Source organism: Lepisosteus platostomus, chromosome 9 (genome assembly GCF_059453375.1).
Source record: "Lepisosteus platostomus isolate fLepPlt1 chromosome 9, fLepPlt1.hap1, whole genome shotgun sequence".
Lineage (NCBI taxonomy): Eukaryota > Metazoa > Chordata > Actinopteri > Semionotiformes > Lepisosteidae > Lepisosteus > Lepisosteus platostomus.
In genome coordinates, this window is record NC_142619.1 from 60,385,972 (window position 1) to 60,405,429 (window position 19,458).

The window sequence follows — 19,458 nt, forward strand, 5'->3', positions numbered from 1 at the left end:
ATCCCGATGACTTTAATGCCTTATCTACTGGGGTGTTTACTAAGGGAATAAGCAGGCTTTAGTATGTTCACAATTATCCAGCTTGTGTGGTAACTAAAACTGGATTGGCGCACTGTTCAATTTAGAGTGGTTTTAAGGTTCTTCTGTCTGCATAAGCAGGTTATTTGAACTCAAAATATTTGAATTAGCTAAGACTGGGCTCCACTCCATGGGCAAAAAAGGACATACAATTTTTACTATGGCTTTTCATGGATGATTTTGTTTTGTACATGGTCTTACTGTATATGGCCTAAAATTACTGTGTGATTTGCTTTACTGCTGTTACACGTTTGATACACGTACAATTGTTCAGAGCTTTGAGTCTTTTAAAAAGGATTTATTAAGTACAATGCATAATAATAAATAGATAAGAATAATAAATACATAAGATTAATGTAATATAGATAGTTACATAATATAGTAATACTGTATAGTTAGGACACATATTAATAAAATGATGTCCCATAAATGATGGCTAAGACAAACAAGAAAAGTAAAGATAAATGACTTGATCTGAATGTGGACTGCGAGCAGGTGGGCAGCGAAGGTGCTGTCCAAGTGTTCGCAGGTGTGTGGTTCACCCACTGGGACAGAGGAAAGGAGAACAGCAGCTTCAGGGGGTTGTTTTCCCGTGTGAGTTATAAAGCAGGGGGGCGAGGTAGGAGTGAGTAACCAGGTGAGCAAATTATTCTACACACCCACAAACCTCTGTGCAAGTTCCATCTCATTCTCAGCCTTGAACTCAGTGATACTCATCAGCCACTACACTATATTACAGAACTGTCATCACTTTGTGCCCTCAGGTTGTGCGATTTGTTCTGAGTTTACAGTAAGTTCAGAGCTGAACATGTCAAACACTTTCTGAATCTGAACACCTCAGGCCCAGTCTCTCTATAGCTTCTTTCCAAAGCCCTCTGCACCAGCCCAAGATTTGCTCCACTTTCGTCCCCTTAAAAATGAAAAATCAATGCATTCAAGTCCGAAAACTATGGTTTATATGACAAATAATTGACATACTTTTATTTTCCACCTATGTTGTGCCTCTAGAAAGAACGACATCGTCATATGTTTATAATTACTTCCAGCAAACTAAGATCAAAGTCGGCTCTGGGGGAAAAAAAATGTAAAACCCTGTCAGTTATTTTGAATGACAGTATTTGACTAAAATACTTGACTCAGGGGAATATTTTTGTCACAAGGTAACCATAACTAAAGGCGACACTCTGTACTCTGATTTTACAGTTATATTATAGGCTATACTCTCACTGGTAAAATCTCATTTAGGACACAGTAGAGAATTTTGATCACCATATTACAAACATGATGTTGCTGCTGTGGAAACAACTGATACAACCCCGAACTCATATACAGTACTACTGCATACACTCGTGTACTCCAGTATACTACTGCATACACTCATGTACTCCAGTATACTACCGCATACACTCATGTACTCCTCTATACTACTGCATACAATCGTGTACTCCTCTATACTACTGCATACACTCGTGTGTACTCCAGTATCCTACTGCATACACTCTTGTACTCCTGTATACTACTGTCTCTCTCAATGGGTACAGGTCTGAAATTGGTCTTGTCAAGTCTGGTGTCCCTCAGGGCTCAATACTGGGCCCCTTGCTCTTCAGCATTTACATGTTCCCACTTGGTCAGCTTTTAAGATCACATGGCCTCAGCTTTCATTTTTACGCTGACGATACTCAAATATACATCCATACCAAACCCGACACTGATGTGGCTGTCTCTATTCTATCTAATTGCATCTCTGACATAAAAATTTGGATGACTCAAAACTTCCTTCATCTTAACTGTGACAAGACTGAAGTCATGCTTATTGGTACCCCCCATCAACTTCGTAAAGCCAGTCCTGTAACCCTGTGTGTAGATGGCTCTGTACTTGAGCTCCAATCAAAATTGAAAAACCTTGGGGTTATATTCGATTCTGGCTTAACATTCGACCCACATGTACAGCATACTGTCAAAACATCTTTTTTTCACCTTAGAAATATCGCAAGACTACGCCCTATGCTATCATTAACTGTGGCTGAAAAGCTAATCAACATATTTGTATTCTCTCGAATTGACTACTGCAATGCTCTGCTCCCTGGGGTATCTAAATCTACTCTGAACAAGCTGCAGTATGTCCAAAATTCAGCAGCCAGAATCCTGACCAGGTCTAGTGCAAGTGTTCACATTACTCCTATCCTGGAGTCCTTGCACTGGCTTCCGGTCAAATTCCGCGTAGACTTTAAAATCCTCATGCTCACCTACTGTACAAGGCTTTACATGGCTTGGCACCTCAATACCTGTCTGAACTTTTATCGCCCTACTCCCCACCTCGCAACCTCCGCTCTTCAAATTCTGCCCCCCTTACTGTCCCCCAAGCCCGTCTTCATTGTATGGGCGACAGGGCCTTCTCCTGCTATGCCCTAAAGCTCTGGAACTCTTTGCCCAAGGATATTAGAGAGTCACCTTCTCTAAACTCCTTCAAATCCAGACTCAAAACCTTCTTCTTCAGAAAAGCCTTTACTTAACTGGTTCCATTCTTCACCCCTCTGCTCTTCTTAATACCATCTTCCACGGTCTCCTCTATTGTTATTGTTGTATTGTTGTAATTATAATTGTGTCCTGTCTTGTGAAATTTTCTTATTTATTGTTGTAGTCTTCTTATTTATTGTTATTGTCATCCTGTAAAGCGCTTTGAGAAGCCACCTTTAAAGGCGCTATATAAAATAAAGTTTATTATTATTATTATTACTGCATACACTCATGTACTCCAGTATCCTACTGCATACACTCTTGTACTTCTGTATACTACTGCATACACTCATGTACTCCTCTATACTACTGCATACACTCGTGTACTCCAGTATACTACCGCATACACTCGTGTACTCCTCTATACTACTGCATACACTCGTGTACTCCAGTATACTACCGCATACACTCGTGTACTCCTCTATACTACTGCATACACTCGTGTACTCCAGTATACTACTGCATAAACTTGATTATTCCTGTACACTACTGCATACACTCGTGTAGTCCTCTATACTACTGTATACACTTGTGTACTCCTCTATACTACTGCATACACTCGTGTACTCCTCTATACTACTGCATACACTCGTGTACTCCTGCATACTACTGCATACACTCATGTGTACTCCTGTATACTACTGCATACACTCATGTACTCCTATATACTACTAAATACACTCATATACTCCTCTATACTACTGCATACACTCATGTACTCTTGTATACTACTAAATACACTCATGTACTCCTGCATTCTATTGCATACACTCATGTGTACTCCTCTATACTACTGCATACACTTGTGTACTCCAGTATACTACTGCATACAGTCATATACTCCTGTATACTACTGCATACAGTCATATACTCCTGTATACTACTGCATACACTCATGTATTCCTGTATACATCTGCATAAATTTGAGTACTCCTCTATACTACTGCATACACTCGTGTACTCCAGTATACTCCTGCATACTACTGTATACACTCGTGTAGCCCTTCTTTTTACTGAAAGTTTTTTTTTGTGATATACTCTGATTGCTCCAGCAGTTCCAGACATTGCTATAGATTATATCTGCATGTAATATTTGCTTTAAAGAAAATAAAAAGTCCAACATATCTTCACCGTTCTTACTGACATTAAAAAAAGAGACACCTTAACCTAGCAATCACAATACAACTACCACAAATGTGATGGGTATTATTGCAGTTTTCCCATGATTTTATTACACCTAGTATTGAGTAGTTATGTTGTTGTGGCCAAGCACCGTTCAGCCTCACGGAGACTTAAGCAACAAATGATTAATTTATTATGCGCTGTTGCTGGCCTCGTGTAGTGTGTATACAGTACATAATAATAATAATTGCTTACACTTATATAGCGCTTTTTCTGGACACTCCACTCACAGCGCTTTACAGGTAATGGGGATCCCCTCCACCACCACCAATGTGCAGCATCCACCTGGATGATGCGACGGCAGCCATAGTGCGCCAGAACGCTCACCACACACCAGCTATCAGTGGGGAGGAGAGCAGAGTAATGTAGCCAATTCATAGAGGGGGATTATTAGGAGGCCATGATTAGTAAGGGCCAATTGGAAATTTGGCCAGGACACCGGGGTTACACCCCTACTCTTTTCGAGAAGCGCCCTGGGATTTTTAATGACCACAGAGAGTCAGGACCTCGGTTTTACGTCTCATCCGAAGGACGGCGCCTGTTTACAGTATAGTGTCCCCGTCACTATACTGGGGCATTAGGACCCACATGGACCGCAGGGTGAGCGCCCCCCGCTGGCCCCACTAACACCTCTTCCAGCAGCAGCCTTAGTTTTTCCCAGGAGGTCTCCCATCCAGGTACTGACCAGGCTCACACCTGCTTAGCTTCAGTGGGTTGCCAGTTGTGAGTTGCAGGGTGATATGGCTGCTGGATGGAGAGTACTGTATATAAATACTCTTTGAAAGCAGTAACATTTGTCGATGGCTACTCTCCGAAGTTTGTGAAGCGCTCATTCAGTATGTTGTGTCTGTAGCTTATGTTACAGATGGCCGGTCTAGATCTACAGCAGTAACTTTCGCCCAGCTGCCGTGCCTGTTCGCTCCTGCGCTCAATCTGCACGGCTCAGCCTGCCACAGCTGTTTGAATTTCCCGGCTGCGCTCGATTTCCGGGCTGCCGTTTCCTGATCGAGCCAACAACAAGATAACACAACAAGGAAAGAAAAAACTAACCCAAGACTGCGCTCTGCGAGTTCAGGCTCTGCGTTTGCGTCGTGCCGAACCACAGAGGGGGGAAAAGGATGACTTTATAAATCGGGCGCAAAAGGGTAGTGGTGGTGGTGGAGGAGAGGGTGGGTTAGGAAAAGCGAGAGAGCTACAGCACCGCCCGCCAGCCCGCAGAGCAGAGCCCGGCGCCGCCGCCCGTCCGTCCAAGCCGAGCAGCGCCGCAGCCATGCCGGCCTGCCCGTGGCCGGAGCCCCTCTCGGCGCCGCAGCTGAAGCGCCTGGAGGAGCACAAGTACAGCGCGGCGGGGCGCTCGCTGTTCGAGCCGCCCTTCCAGGTCTACTGGAGCTGGCTGGTGCAGCAGGTCTCCCCGCGGGTGGCCCCCAACACCCTCACCATCGCCGGGCTGCTGGTGAACGTCGCCACCACCGTGATCCTCGTCTACTACTGCCCCACGGCCACGGAGGAGGTGAGCCCGCAAGCCGACCCCGATAACGCTTGCCCCTAACCCCCCCCCCGTCGAGGGGTGCATGTGTCTCAGCTGCCGTGATGATTCGTGTTATTTCCAAAAACGAGACTTTGAATCTCCTGACCGCAGAGCCGCAGCCACGCCGTGTGTGTGTGTTTTTTTTTGTTTGTTTTGTTTGTAACTTTCGGGGCAACTGGTGGTGTGTGTGTGTGTGTGTGACTGCCTTGGTTTTTACGAAGTGCAAACCCTCGTCAGCTTATTTTATTTTTTTCCTCTCCTGTGAAACAACGCTTTCTAGCTCGGCCTGGCGAAAACCGAGGTCGTGCCCTCGCCCCGTTTCCTTGCGCTTTCTGTTGGTGGCGTTTCGGGGGTGTAACTGGAGAAGGGGGCATCCCGTGACGAGGCGTCTGCTGGGTTTAAAAGAGGCCCTTCAGTTTAGGAAGTGTTTGAATGAGAGTCCGAATATCTTCTTTCTGCAGTTGCGGGACACTGTGGGATACAAGTTAAAGGAGTGAGGACAATGTTGTTTTGTTCGTCTAAGACAGGGCCGTCGGGTTCCTGCCTGAGCAGCCAATTAAACAATTATCCTAATTATTTTCTTCAGACATTCACTGGACTTATTTAAAGACAGTTATTTAAAGGCCTCGGAGCCCGGTTAGAAGTAGGGCATAGTGCTGGCCTGCAGTTAAATCCTAAGGTGACGGAGTCTGAATGGTGCAAAAAAGAAAAAAGAAAAAGCAGAGGGCGTTTGCCTTTGGGAGTTACCTGAGTTCGTGAGCTCTGATCTAAACTGTGAGCTGCAGCCCTCCTACGCACACAGGAGCAACGTAGCAGTTCAAGGGTCTGCAGTGATAAGATGCCCAGTGTCTGTTTCTGTTCCTGTAGCTGTGGTTGCCATCGACCCTGCGATCCCAGGACAGAGACGTGACAGGATTGTACACCTGGCCTGAAACTGAACCAAAGTCACTGCTTCAAATGAGCTCTCAACCTTCAATAAATTCGTATTGCTGCTTCATTACCACGCCGATATTGTACGACACTAACGTTCCCCATTCCAGGAGTGGACTGATTTAGTGACCCTTACTGTTTCTCCTCCAGGCTCACCCTCTTCTGCCTTTTCTCTTGCTAAAAATGGGATAGAAATCCCTGTCCTGTATCCTGTCTCTTTGATCTGGTGTCAGCCCTGGCGGGTGCCCCTGTCTCTCTCCCTTCTCTCCCTCTCGGGGCTTAGCTACCTTCCTCAGTGGCCAGTGACAGGTGACCAGCACACCCACTGCAAGTGAAGGGCGTTCAAGTTGTCTCTTCCAGCCTGCAATTCCCCACCTCACCGACACCAAGACTGGGTTCCCCACAGACAGCAGTCCTCTGTGATTGAGAAAAAATGAAGCACAGTATCTCTTGGAATTTGTGTTTTTTGCGTCCCTTGTGCGCTTGCAGTTATCCATTTTGTTTTTTAAAAAACGTCGCCTCAGTCACATCGGTACTGCCTCCCACTCGTGAGGTGTTCAGCTATAAAAGGAACAGTGCACAGCTGATTCCTGCGAAAGGGAAAAATATTCTGGAGGCTCTTATTTAAAACAAATATAGGACTGTCAGGACTTACATGTTAACTCTGCGGCAATATCAGTTTAGTCAAGGTTTAGCTCTTATTTTTACATGTTCGTTTATTTCAGTGCTTATTTCGACGCAGATGAAAGGAATCCACTATAAAGCTCAAAGTATTAGTCAGGATGCGGTATTAAGGCTTTAGTAGGAGTTAAGTAGTTAATCAGGCAGGGTGTGCTTTTGCAGGTGTACTTAGTAATGAGTGTATGTGCTTTCTGTGTACGCAGGAAGCAGGTATTTGTTTTCATACTTGTAACCCAAATAATGAATGGCTGGAGAGGCAAATGAGGAGTTTTTCTTCTCCACTGTAAGGCCAAGGGAGGGGATGTTTTGGGAGTATAGGTACTCTGCTGGAACACGTGAAGGTGAAGTCCACCCTGAAGAGGCAGACACAGCTGAAGAAGGCTCAACAGCCAAGAAAGGGTTTCTTCTTTCTCTTTTTCACTGTCGAAGTAAACTTGTCCTGTTCCTCTGCGGCCAACACAGACGGACTGCGCTCCTCACTCGAACATCTATGTCGTAAGATAAGATTTTATTGTCCCCTGAGGGATTTTTTTTTATGGACACACGGCACTCATGTACATTTAAATGGAATGCAAACAAAAAAAAAAGAAGAAAAGAAAAACATTGCATGTCATTCTATTACAAAAAATAAGAAACACATTGCACATCACTCTATTGCACATGTACAGTATACCACATAACACCATGTAACATTTATAACACATCACAAAACATATTGCACTCAAGTGGGTGGTAAGGGTCAAAATTGTGTTTATCCTTGACATTTGCATTGACAGCTTTAATGGAAAGTGGAGCAAAGGAATGTTTGTATCTGTTTGACTTACATTTGGTAATGTATGTCAGATAACAGGATGTTAACTACAAAATGGCAAAATCAGAAAAAAAAACCTTTCATCATGACAAAACTGACACGGTGTGATGGCTTCTGCACATGTGGCGAGAGAAGTATCTCCTTTTAATAATGATTTTAAGCGTAGTATTGTAGTGTGGATCCTACAAAGAGCAGTGAAACAGGTTTTTCTAGCTGGGCAGTACAATGAGATCTGTGTACTGTGATAAGTGGTCCATTATAAAAGGTTTGTTACCCAGAGACTTCTCCAGTTACACTTGTTTTTCTTGTGTGGTTCAATTTTCCACTGTAGCAAGCCGATGGTGGCTTTTTAGGGACTTGTTTTCGAGTTTGTGGTTATTTACAATTTCAACTTGCGTAAGGAAATGGAGAATTTCATCAATTTCTCCACTGCCCACAGATAACAATCACTGTCAGGTTGAACGGAGTGAAACGTATAATTTCCTGCTGTACTTATTTGGGAAGTTAAATTCAAGGACAAAACAGTGGCTGCTTGGCGAACAGCGAAGGAAGGTTAAGTGTCCCTATTCTAAACGGTGTAAAAAAAAATCCCTTCCTGCTGGCACTAGAAATTTCATGACCTCCTGTCCGACACAGGTGCACTTTGAAGTCAGGCTGTTTTGTACTTCAGACCTGAGAGGTAAGGTCATGAAATTCTGCCTGCGAGGGGACAGGAAGGTCTGGCACAAGTACTCAGAGTCCCAAAGAACATGCGCTTTAGAGACCTGTCCCCATTCCGCACGAGCGCTGGTGTGCTGACAGTTCTCCCTAAGGCATCGTCAGCTGCCTGTTCAGAACTTCAGAACTTTTCAACATCCATGTTCAGAAGAATGAGTGCTGGTGTCGGGCAGAGGGCCACCAGGTTCCGGAGGCATTTCTGTCAGGGCCGGGCACAGAGCCTCCCATTCCCCAATGGGACCACACACAGGGATCGAACCCTGGGCCCTGGTGCTCCCGGTGCTGTCCTCAGCCCTGCTGAGCCACATGGTCCTCCCCTTTCAGGGCGAAGCCGTGTTGAGGAGTGGCTGTTTTGTGATACCTGTGCAAACGGAAACACTTTTATTCTCCCCCAGGAATCCTCGGACTCCGGGGGTTTTGCAGGTCTTGAATGTGGGGTGGGGCCTGTCCCCCTGGGGCTCATGGGATGTTTCCTTTGTGCAGCGGTGTCTCTTGTCATTTCAGGCCCCGGGATGGATATTCCTGCTCAGCGCCTTAGGCCTTTTCGTCTACCAGTCGCTAGATGCCATCGACGGGAAACAGGCGCGGCGGACGAACAGCAGCTCGGCGCTGGGAGAGCTCTTCGACCATGGCTGTGACGCTGTCTCCACAGGTAACCTTGCTCTCACCTTTCAGCTTCGGGAGAACTGCAGCTAGCTGTCTGCTCACAGAGCTGTCGCTGCGCCTTCACCTGAGAAAGTAAAAAAAAAAAAAAAAAAAAAAAAAGCCTCCTTCCAGGCTGCGGTCCTTTCCAGCAGAAAACGAGCGCTGTGTGTAGGTGGTGTCGGGCCCGTCTTCAGACAGCAGTTCTAGAGATGGCTAGTGCCTTATTAAAAACAGAACGGGCGTCTTGTGCATGGCTGGTTTCCGAGACAGGTCGGAGGTCACAATACTGTGTCATACCCTTCCAAGATGAATTGGATGTGAGCTGTCCCGTTTCCTATCGGAGCTTCCAGCGAGAGAATTCACATCAATTAATCAGCTCAAGCAGAATCATATGAACTTAATTACATCCTTTCTCCTGTAATACACTTGTCTGCACAAATTGCTTGAGATGGGGTTTCTGAGTTGAAACTGTATCCCGGCAGCTCACTGCCAGAAATGGAACCCTTTCTTTCCTGGTGAATAAGGTGGGTTTGTCCTTGATATTGAAGATTGACCCAGCTCGGCCTAACATTACAGCTTCGCTGTTTGCCAAACACTGGTAAGGTACGCAATAAGCATTCGATGTCGGCGAGGTCAGTGCAGTATAATCATTGGGTAGGGCTCCTGTGCAACTTCTAGTTTTAAAATGTTCCTGGACATAGAGCTTTGAGGAAAACCTGAGTTTTTCTTGGACAACTTGATTTTTGCATTGTAGTTCAGTGGTGACATTGCAGGAAGAGCTGTACCTAATGGTAAGTTAATATGTTAAAGTATTTTAGGAGCGTAACTGCAAGATAATGGTGCATTTTGTGAGTCTAAATATGTTACATAGCTTTGACAGTAAATAAATCGGGAATCTGCTTGTAATGTTCAATGATTGTTGAGTGTTTACAAGTTTAAATGATCAAAATTGCACTGCACTAAGTCTTCATTGTGTTTTTTGTGGGTTTTTTTGCAGTTTTTGTGGCGGTGGGAACATGCGTCGCAGTGGGCATCGGTGGTTACCCCAACTGGATGTTCTTCTGCGGGTTCATCGGCATGTTCATGTTCTACTGTGCCCACTGGCAGACCTACGTTTCGGGAACATTGCAGTTCGGATTGTAAGCAAGCCCTTTGTTCAGAGCGCGGGGGGTGGGGATGTTTGGTCCCTGAGGGGCGTCTCTGCTCACACTTCTGCAAACATCAGTGTGTCGAGACATTACTGGAGTCCACGCTCCACATAGAGAAGCCAGTCTGGTTTTGGTTTCACCACTTTATTGATTGAGAGCAGTGTTTCTCTTCCCCTCGATGGAATAGTGCATTGACCCTTCGCCCTGCAGCAGGGGTGGGGTCATCTAGACCCCTGTCTAGTGGCGTTAAATCAGTAAGCTGGCATAGGTGCTCCTCAGCCTAAAATAAAAATTAAAAGGCATTTGGTCAGTCACAGATGTCTCGCAAAATGACTCGGACTCTGGCAGTGATGTAACAAAGGGCAGATTATTTTTGGATGGAAGAAAATCCTCAAGTAATTAAATTTTTCTTTTGTGTGCCTGCGCCCCCTGTCCTTGGCACGGAGTGTGGAAAAACCCGGTCGAGGAGGGCGGCCTCATAGCTGGGCATGTGATTATTCTTCGTTCCGCGAGACAGGTTAGATGCTTCGAGAACGGAGAAGGCTGTCGTGGGCGATGGTCCGAGGAGCCTGACGGCCGAGGAATGTCTTTGAGCGGGCTTGTAGCGCACACGCACTCGGGTTAAGCCAGGCAGCCTCTGCACAAAGACACACAGTGCCCACAGCTCTGTCTGCTCCTTCAGAGCAGCTGAGTGGCATTCTGTCCGCTGAAGCGAGAGAGCTGAGCATCATCCTGCCCTGCGGAGGGCTGGCATCGCTGGTCTCGTGGTCTCACAGCGCTGACTCCAGTCCTCCTCTGTGGACTGCGTCATCAGAATTAGAAGTTGCGAAACACACTTCCCTCTGAGCAAGCGTGATTTTTTTACCTAGTAGGCTCCGTGAAGGGTCGTGTTTGTAAGAAGAATGAGAGCCTTTTTTTGCCGGCCTCACCAAGCCACCCAAGTGTACAGAGGTGTCGGAAATACGAGGTGGTTTGCAGGCTGTGTGGTCAGCAGGGTATCGGCCGTGTGTGCGGCAGGTTGCTCGTTCCGTGATCTGTCTTCCAGGAAGCGGAGAAGGCATACATCCACATGTAATAAAACTGTGATGCGAATACTGGACTTTCTGTGCCATAGATAATAGAGACAATATGTTATTGTGTTCTCTAATCTCAAGTTTATTTTTTTTGCTTCCAGAGTTGATGTGACGGAATGCCAGACTGCTATAATCATTATGTATCTGATGTCAGCCTTTGGCGGAGTCAGTCTGTGGGAGACCCAGGTAGTGAAGTTTTAACAGTTGATCTTAACAGTTAAGACGTAAGAAAATGTTCAGGGCTTGTTCTGTGCCGTAATGTACCTGAGCGTTGAACTTTTGAGTATGAATTTTGGAGAATGTGAAGGCTTGTTTTCACACTGTTGATGAGTGATGACATTAAGGCCTTCTATGTCATGCTGTGAATTTTAGATTCACCTCTCCGACTTGCTTTAAACCTTCCTGAGATCTACCTTTTGAATTCAGTGTGGTGGTAAATGGCAGACTGGTTCCAAACATCCCTCAACAGACCACTATTTGTTTGAAAAGGGATTTAATTAGCAAAGCCACGAGGGCTCCACACTTAAGCTCTTCTACTTGCATCACATGATTCAGTTAACCTTTGAACTTTTTACCTTTGAGCAGAGCTGCATGTAGCAAATCAAAATGACATAGTATGTTACTGCTCACCAATACTACTTCTGTATAAAGAAGAATGAATCATTTGGATGGATCTCTGACCCCTCTGAAACAATTTTCTGTCTGTGACAACTATAATTAATACACAGCACACAAAACTCCTGCACAGTCTTGCTGATTTCATTTGAAAACCGGTTACTGGGACTCTTCCTGCTTGTCATAATACAAGCTCCATGTACTAATTAATTTTTAATTTTTCAAAATTAAAATAAATACTATATTTAGAATTTTTGTTAGACAAAGAATTAAAGTGAAGACTCTGCAGAATCTTCTGCTTTCAATCAATTAGAACTCTATAATCCCAAAATGCATCAGCCTCCAAAAAGGTGCAGAATTATTAATAGGAGTTTTTCAGAGAGAGAAATCCATCCATGCCTTTACATATCAAAAGATTATTCTTAAGGTTGTTTTAAAGGTTTACTTTTGTGTTGGATTCTAGTCCCGTTAATAGAATTTCTTTGAGTCAATCATAATATTATAGGAAAACAATACATTTTTTAATTGAAATATTGAAATCCTCCATTTCCATTTGTGTGTTAATGAACTCTGATTTTGTTGATTTTGTGATCTCCTTTTTTAAGATGTACTGTTAACTGTAAAGGGGGGGGTTTGCAGTAAGGTTCTGTACACAGTCTAAGGTGCTTCCTTTTAGGTAAATAAAACACTCTAAAGACTGTGCTCCAGTGTAAATATTTAAATAGAACTTTTGTTTCACTTTCACTCTGTGCTGCCCATGGAAGCTCGAGTAAACTGCACATGGGATTGACTCGAGGTAATTATCTTCATGGCAATGGATCTGTCATAGACATGAAGTGACTTCAAGTGGAGGTGGCTGTAACCTCGCAGGCCGTTTCATTTGACATTGGCTTCTTTCAGTGTTAAGCTGAAGCATGTTCACGGCTTCTGTAAAGCCATTGTAATGTTAATATCGGTTCACACTTCTATTTTCCTTGAAGCTTCCTGTGATAGGACTGAAACTCCAAAGCCTGCCCATACTTGGGATTGTGGGCGGGGCTCTCTATTCATGCACCAATTACTTCCGGGTCATCCTGAGTGGCGGCGTGGGCAAGAATGGCTCTACAGTTGCAGTAAGTTATGACCTGGCTTTTCTTGACTGTTGTGTGTTTCAGCAGGTTTGCCTGAAACCGTGACTTGCTGTTGGTCAGCTCCATCTTTAACTCAATGCAGAATGTTGGGGATTTGTTTTGTTTGTGGCTGTGCTCTGTGATTTATATGCAGTGTAAGTGGCTATTACATGAATTGATCATTTAAGTTGTGGAATTGTTTTTAAAAATTGAGCTGGTCAACTTGCCAGTTTACTGCAAAGACTGTTGCAAGAGGAGCCCATTCAGCCAACCAGTTAATATAAAATAAATGTGTTTCGTTTGTCCATAATAGAGGGATGAGAATCATTTTTGTGAAGCCAAGGTAAATTTCAACCAGCGCGTAGCAGGAGGTGTGTGGAATATTTGGGGGTTTCTTATTCTGCATTTGAACACTAAAATGCTAATTCACGGTTCAGATAGCTAATAGCAGATGTAGTTTGTTTGAATCCTAACAGATCTGAAATAGTACCTTTATTCCCTACCAAGGCAAGGAAGTTTTAAGAACTAACTGTAGTTATTTTAAATAGTACTTGACGCCTGTTTTTTTCTTACAGGACACTAGTGTTCTTTCTCCCGGGCTTCCCATAGGATTAATCCTAACACTGGCTTTCATGATCTTCAAGAAATCTTCCAGCCAGGTCTTCGAACGTCATCCTTGCCTGTACATATTAACATTTGGATTGGTGATTGCGAAGATTTCCAATAAGCTCGTTGTAAGTAAGGAGTTTTAAGATGGTCGTCTCAGCCACACATCGTTACAGATTGTAGAGAAACTAGTGTCTCAGTGTGATCTGCTTGATAAAAACAGATGTATTTATGAAAGATGGGAATGTTGTTGACACTGGGCCAATAATAGTGGCCTTATGGTGAAAAACGATATGTTTAAATGTTTCTTTGTAACTGAATAGTTTTAAGGTAAAACATTACTAGCAATTACCAAGTAATTAATTAATTGTGTATACAGTTCTCTGAACAATGACATGATGTGCTCCACACTTCTATATTATGTTAGACGCTAATGTAGTTTGTACAATTGTGCGAATGTATTTACATTTGGGCTAACTAAATTATCAAGGGAAACTTGTATTGTTTAATACACTGGTATGGAAAGACAGTGTATTCTTAGATGTTTATATTAGAACTTAAAGCATCATTTTAAAATGACAACATATAATTTTTAATGTTCAGTTTTAATTAATTAAAAGACATTACAATATTGATGTCTCTTCTTAGATTTATTCAAAATAGTCAGCTGAAAATCAAACAGGAACTAACTTTATTTGTAATAGGAACTTCGTAAAAATTTTATCTTCATCATGCCAGGTTGCTCATATGACGAAAAGTGAGCTACATCTCCAGGATACAGCCTTTATAGGGCCAGGCCTGCTGTTCCTGAACCAGTACTTCAACAGCTTCATCGACGAGTACATTGTTCTTTGGATAGCACTGGTGAGTGGAGTACAACAGAGGGTGTACTGAGCATCAAAAGAAACAGCTCTCATCCTGTGCGTTTATAGAAGAATAAACTATGTTCGACTGACCATCAATGAAAGAAAGGAACATATGCTCTATTAAAAGAAGATTGTCTTTGTACCATGATGATAAAAAACAACTGGCCTAAGTCACCTTAAGCAGTGGAGCCAGTCCTCTTTAGTGATGACTCAGTTTTATGCAGACCTCCCTGATGGACCTAAGGTGGCACAGACAGGCAGAACAATATACTACATATTATAATGTACAAACAATATAATAAGTAATCAGTCGGGCCAGGCGTGTCTGGTTGCTACAGAGCTGCACTTGTACTGAGTGGTGACTGGCTGCTCCTCCTGCTGACTCATCGTGACACAGCAGTCTTCCAGCAGGACAGCCACCGCCTTATTGCAGGGGCCTTGTAACAGCAGCTCTCCTGGAGGGATGAGAGTTAGGGCCACAGACTTGAGGGCCAGACTTGAGCCCTCTTAGACAGTTGTGAGACGAGCTGGGACAGCACTTAGCATCTAGAGCTCAGAGACTCAGACCAGAGAACATGCTGGTCCAGTCTTTATAAACTGGCACACAGTACCACACCACACCTGCCAAGTGCTGCAGAGCTCGTGTCACAGATGTACATGCATTCATGGTTAGTACTCATTGCTATGACAAATGTAATGCGAAAGTTCAGTTTTAAATACAGACAGACTCCCCTGTCCTATCATCTTATCTGTGAAAGCGGCTCATCGACCACTTGTTTGTATTTCTGATCTCCCCCGCTGGTGCAGGTCATCTCGGTGGCAGAGCTGACGAGGTACTGCACAGGGGTGTGCCTGCAGATAGCAGCCCACCTGCGGATACACGTCTTCAGCATCGTGCCCCAGGTCTCCCCACAGGTTCACAACCACCACGACTGACTGCTCGCCCCGAGGGAGGAGAGTAGCACCGGCGAGGTCCCCCTCGTAGCAGCAGTTCACCAAGACCCCCCAGTTGAAAATCTGATCCACCTGGATGTTAGCAGTTGTGATTAGATTACTGACTGGATGATCTCACTTACAGCTATTGCTGAATTCATAATCTAATTGGCTAAAGTAATTGGATTAACTAATTTAATTATTCTGATTCTTTCTCCACTGGATGGATATTGTTTGTATCATACTGGAAATTATGGCAACATTCCAGCTATTGGCATCATACAGATAAGAGGTAGGACTATAACAGACACAAGCAGAGATTCAGAGCCAGGTCAAACCAAGGAGAAGGAAAGGAGTCTAAGCTGAATGGAGAGAGGAGACGGAGCTTGATATTGTGCTCTGTCAAGGTTTAGCATGTTTTCAGTCACAGGGACTCCTTATTGTTGGTGAACGCTTTTGCATTTAATACAGTCCTTCTGATGCAGAGTATACCAGTAAATGTTCTACATCAAAGGAAGGTTATCTTTTTCAGCAAGCTGAAAATAAATTAAGAAACATAAGGGTGTGTTTATAATTTTCAGTATGTAAATGTAGATAAAATTCTTTAGCTCATCTGCAAAACTTTCTCTAAGGAAAAAATATTTTTTATCAATGTTCAGTCTCCATTTTTAAAACAAAATCGTGGCTCTAAATTAAATGGCAGTCTTCTTTAATCTTAAAATTTCAGATGCCTGTAATTGGGCACAATTGCCAAATTAGTGAAATTAAAAAAAAAAAAGATGCATTGCAATGAAATAGCTTCTGGTGGAGATTTTAAAGATTTGCCTGATTTTAAAGAGCAGGATTGCAGCACGGAAGGGGACCAGGGCTCTGTTTTAATGTTCGAACCAGTGGCAGGCACCTCTAGGGCCTCACTTGAAACCTTTTTTATAAAACCATTCCCGGTTCCTGCAGTGAGGAAAGTCTCATCCCCAAATGCAGGAGCAGCCTGGAGCTCAGGTGTGCCTGTCACTGGTTACATTGAAGAGGAGCTGCCATGTGGCTGTTTCACAGACCGGGACACCTCCTCCTGAAGGGCACGATGCACAAACCTGAACTGAACGAGGATCAGTTTAACAGCCTTAAGCTCCTCTTGTTTTTACTGAGCATTTTGACATAAGAAGCAGCTGAAGTGAACACTAACCTTTTTCACAATTTTTGCAAGACTATTCAGTACATTATAGTATTTATAATTACCAAAAATGTAAATAAAAGCAATATTTATTAAACGGGCAGGTTAGAACTTCATATTATTTCTGAAATTAATCATTTTTCAAATGTATAATACTTTAAAAATTTTGAAGGTTTGTGGTAATCGGTGTTTCATTCAAAAGACCAATAATGATCAAATAGTTTTATTCTGTGATACTTTGTCAGTTATAATCTGTACGTGAAAATAGTGCCTAGACTAGAACAAGTACTTTTCTTATTCTGCATCCTGGTGAGCGTTTTAAGAATTGTTACTGTTTTTTTATAGTAGGATGATCAAAGGGAGAGGAGATCACTTAAAAATGCAACTAGTGCTTTGTGAATTTTAAAGTTGGTGGAGAAATAGCTGTTTTTCTAATTAAAAATTGCACTATTGTTTTGAATAAACTGAAATTAGTGTGAGTTCAACTGTGTTCTTAAAGCAATCTTTACATTTAGCACTATATAAGAAAACGGAGGAAAACATTTTGAGATATTTGAATGGTACATAAATTATGAACCCATTTATTGTTTTAATATGTCATATCAGACCAAAAAAATCACTTGGTATTTTTCTCCACATTTCTCCCTTATAATACACCAGGAACGTACGTGACAAGCAGGAGTAAATACTTCAGCCTCCCTTCTTCATGTGCAGAAGTCCACAGTTAAAGAAGGAATTCACAGATGCAACATGACTGCATTTTATTACTTTTCTAGTATATAGTTTAGACGTGATTAAAATCAGATTTTTATTAACGGAAGTAGTAACTGTGTTTAAAAAGGTGTTGGGTGTTTCTAATTTAACTCCATAATGCTAACACTGGACATTAACATAATCTGAAAGCACATTTATACTAACATTTAACACCGTGAACGAATGGCCAGCCGTGAAAATGAATATTAACATTTTAACTATTATATCACATAGGATGAAGGTATTTCCATTGCTGTGGCTCCTCAGAATATCACGGACTGAAGAGGTTTGTGAGCACTGTGGTGGCGGAACAGGGAAAGCCCACCTTACAATACTGAGCGCAGTGTGCGCACAGTGGCAGTTCACAGCCTTCAGCAGAGAAACCCTCCTTTGGCAAAGAGCTGAGCTGGGTGTGAAGTGGAGCATTGGTTACACTGAATTTTCTTACCTACAAAATGTTATATATTCTTCGTTTACACATTTTATTTTTGTTATAAATATATATACATGCAATGAAGCCTTTTACTTACTGTGTCCATCATGCTTTTCTTCTGCAACGCAAGACCTTTCAGTTCGGTGTTCAGGCTGGGTTCCCATCAACAATGCTTTCTGGCTTGAAAACCCAAAGCCACTCCTTGTTCATTTGGAGCTTGATGTAAAACGAAGGCCAATTTGAAAAGACCTGTTCAGTAGTTCAGTTAGGTCCTAATGAATGTGATAGAGGGAGGCTTCATCAACATGGCTGGGTAGCTTGTTCCAGCCTCCCACAACCCCTCAGCCCACCTCCTGTCTCTTAAGTTTTAAATGAGTTTCTACATATTTCCATTTGTGCCTCCGGATGATGTTTCACTGTTCAGTCTGAAGGATCTGCTGGGGTGACTTTGTTGGTTAGATGTCCAATGGGCCCCTCTCCCCCTCCAATAAACAGGGCAACAGAACTAACTCTTCAGCAGTTCGGTTAAGTGCTCATGAGTGAAGGAGCACGTAACCTGGCTTCACCCAGCTGAGGGAGTGGCAGCCCAACTGTGAGGATAAGACTCACTCTTGTGAGGAATGAGCTGAGGAGCTGCGGCGGGGGGGGAGGTGGGAGGATAACGTGAATCCCTGGCTGAGAGAGTTATACACGGGGGGTGAGCTGAAGAGTGCGAGATTAGGATCTATCCTTACTCCCAAAGTTCTGTCAAACTTCATTAGTATAAGGTAGAACAACAGAACAATACAATAAGCAGAGGCCCACTGGAAGGAAGCAGCTGTTGTCTTAACTCAAAGACGAAACTAGAAGCAGCTTTAATTGTGCAACTATCTTTAAAAAAACATCATTCTTTGTCCCCAGTAAAAGGGGAAGAGGCATGTGCTCAAGTCCTACAAGAGACTGAGGGGATAAAGCAATTGAAAATTAACACTACCGTTAGTGGGTCACAATTAAAAAAAACAGCTGTTCTAGACTTGCCAAAAAAGATTTTTGACTTTATTGTTGCACACAAATTTCAGAACCAAACAAACCACCAAATTAACAGCCTGCTGACTATTTTTCATGAACAGGCACACGCCGAGATGTAAATAGGGCCATACCAGTCTCTTGATAAGCACATATCTACGTGCTGTAGGAAAAGGCAAAGGTCAGAAGAAATAGTCGACTAACAGGCTCTCAGAAGATCTGTCAACAGGAACTGCTGTATTTCACAGGCAACGCTTAGACCAAACCTGTGTGCGCCTGTTCATCTCTGGGGTGGGGAAGGATACTTACTTTCCCGGATGGGAAATTTGCTTTGCAGGCAGTAAAAGACACGACACAATACATCTAACACAACATAAACCCATTAACAAATAAGCAACATACAGTGGACTCCGGAATTATTGGCACGCCTTGCTATGTTGACATAAGTCAAAATAAACCACACAGCTAATGACAGATACTTAATACTCATGTTAGGGGAATACATGTCCTTTTTTTTCATTTCAAGGTTCAATTGTAAACGAGTAATGCTGTTTTACGTGAAAAACATAGGTGCCAAAATTATTGGCACCCTTCAGGATCCATTCAGATACAAACACATCTGAAAAAATAATGTATACTTGTTTGAGTTCAATTTTT

The 19,458-nt window shown here is 43.2% G+C and overlaps 1 protein-coding gene across 2 annotated transcripts; it reads left to right on the plus strand.

The window, feature by feature from the left end:
* Positions 1–4,752: 4,752 nt before the first annotated feature.
* Positions 4,753–17,888, plus strand: chpt1 (choline phosphotransferase 1). Of its 2 annotated transcripts, none has more exons than XM_088645958.1 (9): positions 4,753–5,287; positions 8,949–9,096; positions 10,087–10,228; positions 11,412–11,496; positions 12,906–13,037; positions 13,610–13,768; positions 14,379–14,504; positions 15,314–15,409; positions 17,598–17,888. In XM_088645958.1, exons 1-9 carry the CDS (start codon positions 5,048–5,050, stop codon positions 17,643–17,645), a joined length of 1,176 nt encoding a protein of 391 aa, XP_088502084.1. In that variant the 5' UTR covers positions 4,753–5,047; the 3' UTR covers positions 17,646–17,888. The 2 variants fall into 2 exon arrangements, with proteins under 2 accessions (XP_088502084.1, XP_088502085.1); XM_088645959.1 differs by lacking the exon at positions 17,598–17,888 and adding an exon at positions 17,271–17,426.
* The last annotated feature ends 1,570 nt before the right edge of the window (positions 17,889–19,458 follow it).

Bases quoted from the DNA above. Each gene is read 5' to 3' on its own strand.
- chpt1 (XM_088645958.1), top strand. From the start codon at position 5,048: ATGCCGGCCTGCCCGTGGCCGGAGCCCCTCTCGGCGCCGCAGCTGAAG. The intron at 10,229-11,411 runs GTAAGCAAGCCC...TTTTGCTTCCAG, and splicing joins GGAACATTGCAGTTCGGATT to AGTTGATGTGACGGAATGCC. The intron at 15,410-17,597 runs GTCTCCCCACAG...TATATCACATAG, and splicing joins TCTTCAGCATCGTGCCCCAG to GATGAAGGTATTTCCATTGC.